The sequence below is a fragment of the Miscanthus floridulus genome, chromosome 17 (genome assembly GCF_019320115.1).
Source record: "Miscanthus floridulus cultivar M001 chromosome 17, ASM1932011v1, whole genome shotgun sequence".
Taxonomy (NCBI): Eukaryota; Viridiplantae; Streptophyta; class Magnoliopsida; order Poales; family Poaceae; genus Miscanthus; species Miscanthus floridulus.
Window position 1 is genome coordinate 109,985,874 of NC_089596.1, and position 8,188 is coordinate 109,994,061.

The 8,188-nt window shown below is 54.5% G+C and overlaps 1 protein-coding gene across 1 annotated transcript; it reads right to left on the minus strand.

Moving 5' to 3' along the window:
- Window positions 1-2,478: 2,478 nt before the first annotated feature.
- On the minus strand, window positions 2,479-3,381 carry LOC136516181 (uncharacterized). Its single transcript, XM_066509548.1, has 2 exons — window positions 3,242-3,381; window positions 2,479-2,908 (listed from the first exon to the last, which is right to left on the minus strand). The coding sequence occupies exons 1-2, from the start codon at window positions 3,379-3,381 to the stop codon at window positions 2,479-2,481; spliced, it is 570 nt and encodes a 189-aa protein (XP_066365645.1).
- Window positions 3,382-8,188: the final 4,807 nt, after the last annotated feature.

Here is an 8,188-nt window from a genome sequence, read left to right on the forward strand (position 1 = left end):
GAACTTATCGATTGCTACTAGCAGATGGGTGTAGCCCCTGGGGGCCTTCTGTAGAGGCCCAACCATGTCGAGCCCCCACACGACGAATGGCCATGTGATAGGGATGGTTTGGAGGGCTTGAGCCAGGAGATGCATCTGCCATGTGTAGTACTGGCATCCCTCACAGGAGCGTACGAGCTTGGTGGCGTCAGCAACCACTGTTGGCCAGTAGAACCCTTGGCGGAAGGTGTTTCCGATAAGCATCCGAGGTGCCGCATGGTGCCCATAGGCTCCCACGTGCAATTCCCAAAGTAGGCTTGACCTGCCTCGGTAGTGATGCATCGTTGGAGGACGCCAGATGGGCTTCGCCTGTACAATTCGCCGTCATTGAGAATGTAAGTCTTGGCTCACCGAGCAAGCCGTCGGGCTTCAGTCCTATCAGCGGGAAGCTCCCCTTGGATGAGGCAATCAAGGAATGGGACTCGCCAGTCCATGCCCTGGTTGGCCTCGGGAGGCTCTGTGTTGACTTCCATGACCTCGGGCTCGACCGAAGCAGTCTCGGCAATAGAGGGGGCCTCGAGCCCTGCGGGGGCCTCGACCGCTGGGCCCTCTTCCACCGCTGAGGCATAGTCAATGGAAGGTTTGTGGAGGTCCCTGGCGAAGACGTTTGGGGGGACTAGGGCCCGTGCCGATGCCATCTTTGCCAGTTCATCCGTGGCCTCGTTGAATTTACGCGCGATGTGGTTGAGTTCGAGACCGTCGAACTTGTCTTCAAGGCGACGTATTAGCTTGCAGTACGCCTCCATCTTGGGGTCATGGCAGTTCGACTCCTTCATCACCTGATTGACAACGAGCTACGAATCACCCCGTACGTCAAGACGCCGTACTCCAAGTTCGGTGGTGATCTGCAAGCCGTTGATGAGGGCTTCGTACTCGGCTACGTTGTTGGAGGTGGTGAAGTGGAGCCAAATCATGTAGCGCATATGTACTCTGAGGGGTGAGATGAAGAGCAGACCCGCGCCCACCCTGGTCTTCATTAGGGACCTGTTGAAGTACATGGTCTAGCATTCCGCCTGGACTTGGGCAGGTGGTAGTTGGATGTTGGTCCACTCTACCATGAAATCGGCCAAGACCTGAGACTTAATTGCTTTTCGAGGGGCAAAGGACAGAGCCTCCCCCATGAGCTCGATGGCCCACTTGGCTATCCTATCCGAGGCCTCCTGGTTATGGATTATCTCTCCCAGGGGGAAAGACGATACCACGGTCACCTGGTGGGACTTGAAGTAGTGATGCAGCTTGCGTCGAGCCAAGACCACAGCGTAGATCAGTTTCTGGATATGGGGGTAGCGTGTTTTGGTCTCAAAGAGCACTTCACTGATGAAGTAAATAGGTCGTTGGATGGGTAGAGCATGCCCCTCTTCTTGCCTTTCGACCACTACGGCCGCGCTGACCACTTGGGTCGTTGCGGTGACATAGAGTAAGAGGGCCTCGCCATTGGCCGGCGGTACCAAGACGGGAGGATTGGTGAGCAATGCCTTGAGTTTGGTGAGGGCTTCTTCGGCCTCGGGGGTCCAAGAGAAATGTTCTGATTTCCTTAAGAGGCGGTACAGGGGCAAGCCTTTTTCGCCAAGGCGTGAGATGAAGTGGCTTAGGGCCGCAAGGCATCCCATGACCCTCTATACTCCCTTGATGTCTCAGATCAGTCCCATGTTGGTCACGGCTGAGACCTTCTCTGGGTTGGCTTCGATGCCTCGTTCCAAGACTATGAACCCTAAGAGCATGCCTTGGGGGACCTCGAAGACACACTTCTCGGGGTTGAGCTTGATGCCCTTTTCCCTAAGGCATCTGAAGGCTATTTCCAAGTCACTGATGAGATCATTGGCCTGCCTAGACTTGACCATGATGTCGTCCACGTAGGCCTCGATGGTCTGCCCGATGTGCTCGCCAAAGACATGGGTCATGCACCACTGGTATGTGGCCCCTGTGTTTCTGAGGTTGAACGACATAGTCACATAGCAGTACATGCCAAATGGTGTGATGAAAGAAGTCGCGAGCTGGTCGGACTCTTTCATCTTTGATCTGATGGTAACCGGAATACGCATCAAGGAAGGATAGGGTTTCACATCCCGCAGTAGAGTCAATGATTTGATCAATTCAAGGTAATGAGAAAGGGACTTTTGGACATGCTTTGTTTAGACTGGTGTAGTCTACACATATTCTCCACTTCCCATTTTTCTTCTTAACTAATACAGGATTAGCTAACCACTCTGGATGGGATACTTCTTTGATGAATCCAGCCGCCAAAAGCTTCTGCACTTCCTTGCCGATGGCCCTGTGCTTTTCCTCATCGAATCGGCGTAGGCACTGCTTCACCGGCCTGGAGCTGGCCCGGATGTCTAAGGCTTGCTTGACGACCTCCCTCGGTATGCCCGACATGTTTGAGGGACTCCATACGAACATATTGGCATTCGTGCAGAGAAAGTCGATGAGCACGACTTCCTATTTGATGTCGAGGGTGGCGCTTATCCTTAGTGCCCGATCGTCGAGGCAGGTGGGGTTGACCGGGGCGAGCTTGACAGCCTCCGTGGGCTCGAATGTCCTGGCGCGACGCTTGGAGTTGGGCGCCTCGCTACCGAGTCGGTCAAGGTTGACGATGAGGGTATTGGCGTCTACGACAGCCTCGGTGTACTTGATGCACTCACCATCGCAGTCATATGCATGCTCATACGTGGACTCGACAGTGATGACGCCATTGGGGCCTAGCATCTTGAGCTTGAGGTACGTGTAGGTGGGGACCGCCATGAACTTGGCGTAGCACGGCCACCCTAGGATGACATGGTATGTTCCCTTAAACCCAACCACCTCGAAGGTGAGGACCTCCTTGTAGTAGTTGGAGGGAGTACCAAAGCAGATGGGCAGGTCGATGCGCCTAAGGGGCCACGTGCGTTTCCTCAACACAATGCCGTGGAAAGGCGCGGCGTCACCTCGGAGCTACGACTGGTCGAGCTCTAGGAGCTCTAGGGTGTTGGCGTAGAAGATGTTGAGGCCACTGCCTCCGTCCATCAATACCTTGGTGAGCCAGGTGTTGCTGATGATGGGGTCGACGACAAGTGGGTAATGCCCGGGGTTTGGGACATAATTAGGATGGTCATCCCGGTCAAAGGTGATTGCCTCCCAAGACCAGTTGAGATACCAGGGAGCGGCCACCTTCACCGAGAAGACCTCCTGGCGCTCCCTCTTCCGCTAGCGTGCCTTGAGGCACGCTGAAGGCCCGCCGAAGATCATGAAGGCGTTGTGCACCTTGGGGAATCCGTTGTCCTTGTCGTTGTCCTTGTTGCCGGTGCCCCTCCTATTAGCATCATCGTCGGGGAGCCCGAGCTTGGCATAGTAACATCGGAGCATGGTGCATTCTTCGAGGGCATGCTTCACCGGGCCCTGGTGGTAAGGGTAGGGTTTCTTAAGCATATCGTCGAAGAGCCCGGGGCCTCTAGAGCCTCGGGGATTTTTGTGCTCTACGGCCGTGACTAGGCCGGCCTCGAGGACTTCCTGCTTCCCCTGGTGACCCTTCTTCTTTTTCTTGGGGAGGTGGGGAGTCGAGGCCCCAGGGGCCTCGTCCCTCCGCTTCCCCTTGGCGTCGTTGTCGGGGAAGATGGCCCCAACGGCCTCTTCGCCCAAGGAAAAGTTGGTGGCGATGTCGAGGAGTGCGGCCGCCGAGGTTGGCACATTCTGGCCCAATTCTCGGACCAGGTCCCGGTAGGCGGTGCCGGAGAGGAAAGCCTGGATGATTTTCGAGTCGCCAACGCTTGGCAACTTAGTGCATTTCTTGGAGAAGTGTCGGATGAAGTCTCAGAGAGACTCGTCCAGGCCCTAGCGACAACTTTTGAGGTCCCAGGAGTTCCTAGGGCACACGTATGTGCCCTGAAAGTTCCCGACGAAGACCCTTACCAAGTCGTGCTAGTCGTGGATCTGTGTGGGAGGGAGATGTTCGAGCCAGGCTCGCATCGAGTCTGACAGGAACAATGGGAGGTTGTAGATGATGAGCAGGTCATCGTCCATGCCACCTAGCTAATAAGCTAGGCGGTAATTGGCTAGCCAAAGTTCGGGATTGGTTTCGCCGTTGTACTTCATGAGGTTGGCCGGTTGCCAAAATCGGGCTAGAAAATGAGCAGCACGGATGGCTCTGCTAAAGACTCGAGGACCAGGCGGCTCAGGGGAAGGACTGCGGTCTTCCCGACTATCGTAGCGGCCACCTCAGTGTGGATGGTAGCCTCGGGCGGACCCCTCATTGTCATGGCGCCATCGCTTGCTGACCACCTTGTGGTCGCCCTGCGCCTCGTGTCGGTTACCGAGGCGGTCGTGTAGTAAGGGGACCCTATTGATTGTCGGTGCCCGAGCGGGTTCAGGACAAGCCGAGGCCTCCCTATCCTACCGAGGCAGTGTTGTGGGAAGGTTCGAGGCGCCTCCGTGTCGTCGGGAGGCAGAACTCTCAGCCTGCTGCACTGCGGCGATCTCGAGGAGATCCTGAAGCTTGCCGCGGACCCGTCGCCCCTTCGTGGTAGAGGGCTCGGGCATCATTCGGACTAGCATCGCCGCAGCCGCGATGTTCTGGCTAGCGCGATTGAAGATTAGGGGTTGCTCACCCCCTTCGTCGTCGTTGATGCAGTGGTGGATGTCGCAGGCCCTACGCCGGGCTCCTCTGCCATCACCACGACCTTGCTACTCCTGCTCGAGAGTGTCTCGAAGCTTCTACAGAAGGAGTCAGTCTTGTTCGACCTTGGCTAGAAGCTCGCAGAGCTGCTCCAGGTCCGGGCGTTGAAGTTGTCCGGGGGCAAGGTTCTCGTTCTACGCTACCGGTGGGACAACGCGTGAAGGTGTGGCATCACCTACTCCCTGGCGAAGTGGGGAATGGTTGCCTGCCCCCTCGTCCTCATCGCCCGTGCTTGGCATTCCGAGTCTGACGTGGAAGCACTCACGAGTGGGATTGTAAGTGCCTTCGTCGTTAGAGTCGAAGTAGCCAAAGCAGTAGTCACTTGTAGCCAGGAAGCGGCGCATGGCTTTAGGGTCACGAAGTCTAGAGAAGCCCGCTCCGGCCCACGCCTCATCCTCCACCAAAGAGTCAGCGTGGGTGTGAGTCAAAGTCATGGTGCCGAAGTCGAGGGCGAAGCGTTGGTGGCGTCTTGAGGTCTTTGCGTGAGCTGAAGCGTAGGTGGAAGCATAGGTGGCAGCGGCATTTCTCAACCCAAAGGGGTACGGGGATGAAAGCTCTAGTTTGGTTTTGGTGAATTGATGAAACCCTAAGTGCTAACCTAGTTTATCAAGTGATCATGACATAGGTAGCACACTTCAAGTAGAAGAAGCTAATGAAGATCATAACATGACAATGGTGATAGCATGGAGATGATCAAGGGCTTAAACTTGAAGAGAAGAAAGAGAAAAACAAAAAGCTCAAGGCAAAGGTATAACTTGTAGGAGCTATTTTGTTTTGGTGATCAAGACACTTAGAGAGTGTGATCACATTTATGTTTGATAGCCGTACTATTAAGAGGGGTGAAACTCGTATCGGAATGCGGTTATCAAAGTGCCACTAGATGCTCTAACTCATTGCATATGCATTTAGGATCTAGTGGAGTGCTAACACCCTTGATAATATTTGTGAAAGTATGCTAACACTTGTGCACAAGGTGCTTGCAGGGTTGAGATGGGTTTGGGTCCCTCTCTCCCTCCCGCCGAGCTTGCGAGGCGGGATTCGGCGCTTTTGGAAAAATGAAATGTCTATTTTCTATTGCGCCGGATGCAAAATTCTTGGTGATTGGCTCATTGGAGCAAGGGTGAAGAAGTTAGAAGTGAAAACGAGTTGGTCACAAAGATGCCAGCGTCGGTCAACCGACCGGACGCTGGATCTGAATGCACCGGACGCTGGCAGGCTGCGTCCGGTCGCGCTGACATACGGTGTCACAGTAGCTGGAATGTGACCGGACGCTGGCTGCGTCCGATCGCATTCGACCGGACGCGTCCGGTCATGCTCGGGAGCTTACTGGAAATGACCGGACGCTGGGCCTTCAGCGTCCGGTCAGTTTATACCGAAGCGTCCGGTCAGGTCAAGTGACCGTTGGAATCAGGACACGTGGTCGTCTGCGAGCGACCGGACGCTGGGGTCCAGCGTCCGGTCAACACGACTGGAGCGTCCGGTCAGAACGCGTTTTGCCCAGTGAAGGGGTATAACGGCTCTATTTGATTGGGGCTCTATTTATAGCCCCATGGCCGGCTGTGGCTTATATCTTTGGCCATTTTCATTGACATAGCAACCTTGTGAGCTAAGCCAAAGCCCTCCCACTCATCTACATCATGATTCATCATCATAGTGAGATTGGGAGTGATCCAAGTGCATTGCTTGAGTGATTGCATCTAGAGGCACTTAGTGATCGTAGTTCGCTGCGGATTTCGCTTGTTACTCTTGGTGGTTGCCGCCACCTAGACGGCTTGGAGCAGCGAGGATCGTCGAGCGGAGGTGGTGATTGTCTCCGGCTCCGATCGTGGTGATTGTGAGGGGTTCTTGACCTTTCCCCGGCGGAGCGCCAAAAGGTACTCTAGTGGATTGCTCGTGGCTTGTGTGATCCTCATCTTGTGTTGGTTGTGCGGCACCCTATTGAGGGTTTGGCGTGTGAAGCCAATTAGCACGTGAACCTCCAAGTGAGTGAATCGCCACAACGAGGACTAGCTTGCCGGCAAGCAAGTGAACCTCGGTAAAAAATCATTGTCTTCATCATTGATTCCGAGGTGATTGGTCTTCATTGTTATTCATCTTTGTGATTGATTGGCTCTTCATCTACACGGCGGTATAACTATCCTAACCACTCTCTTTACTTTACCGCAAACTAGTTGACAAGCTCTTTAGTGTAGCTAGTTGTGAGAGCTTGCTTGCTTGGTTGGTGTGGCTCTTTAGTTAGTCTTTGAGAGCACACTAACATAGGATAGTGTCTTTGCTATTGTGTGAATAGACACTATCTAAACTAGAATTGTGGTAGGTGGCTTGCATTTTAAGTAGGCTAGTGCAACACTCGCTTCGCCTCATAATTGTCTAACCATTTGGTTAAGTGTTGTTGTAGAAATTTTTATTAGGCTATTCACCCCCCCCTCTAGCCATTAGGACCTTTCAGGGGATGGTGCCATCGCTAGGCTTTGCTTCGCCGAAGTAGACTCCTCAGGAGGTGGCAGGGTAGAGCTTGATGATGGGGTGTCGTCATGCGCCACTGGCGTCTTTCCCTTGTCCAGGCTCAGGCTAGACAGGTCCCCAACCAGGGACCTTGTGCCAATAGCTGGGCGTGGGATACCGGTGGAGCGCGACGTGTTGCCCTGAGCTTGTGCGGTGCCGGGGTGGTCCCGCCCGTGCCGTGCCTGGTGAGCGTGATGAGAGCAGCGGCCTAGGCGCCGCCTGCACCCAGGCTACCGGGGCGTGACGTCGTCGACGGTCAGTGGGATTCTAGGTGAGAGGAGTACCATATCGTACTCATGTCCTAGAGACATGAACTCTAAGCTCCCGAACTAGATTATCGTGCCTAGACGCAGTGGTCGCACAGGGTCTACCATCCGGAACTCGTCGGGATGACAAAGATGACACACAATAGAGCCCCTACCTAGCGCACCAACTGTCGGTGTTTTAGTCCGGCGGTTCCTCAACCAACTAGTAAAAATGTACTGCATGCCCCTAATCCCGGATAGTGATGCAAAGAGATACAAGGTTTATACTGGTTCGGGCAATGGGTTCCCTACATCCAGTCTGAGAGATCGATCTTGTATTCCTTGCACCGAAATGCTCATAGTAGGGGGTTACAAGCAGGGCGAGAGAGGGAGCTAGTCCTAGGTCTGTGAGTGGAGTGGCATGGATTGCTTGAGATGTTGATCTCAGGCAGTGGGGAAGCATGCGCGTTACAGAGTGTCGAGCGTGTGTTCGTCTACCTCATGAACCCGTTTATGCCTGGGTGTGTGCGAGCGTGAGAGTGAGTCTATCCTCCTATACGTGTTTGTCTATCTCATGCGCTCGGGTCCCCCTCTCCTAGAAACGGCCCCAATCCCTCCCTTTTATAGTTGAAGGGGGTACAGGGGTGATACATGTGTTAGCTACGTGGCATCGTGCGAAGCAAGTCCGAGCCCTGTAGCCTGTTACTGTGGCGGCATGGTCGATGGAGTGGTCCTGTCCTTGAAGTGCTGG

Bases quoted from the DNA above. Each gene is read 5' to 3' on its own strand.
- LOC136516181 (XM_066509548.1), bottom strand. From the start codon at position 3,381: ATGCTCCGATGTTACTATGCCAAGCTCGGGCTCCCCGACGATGATGCT. The intron at 2,909-3,241 runs GTGCCTCAAGGC...GTGGCCCCTTAG, and splicing joins ATCTTCGGCGGGCCTTCAGC to GCGCATCGACCTGCCCATCT.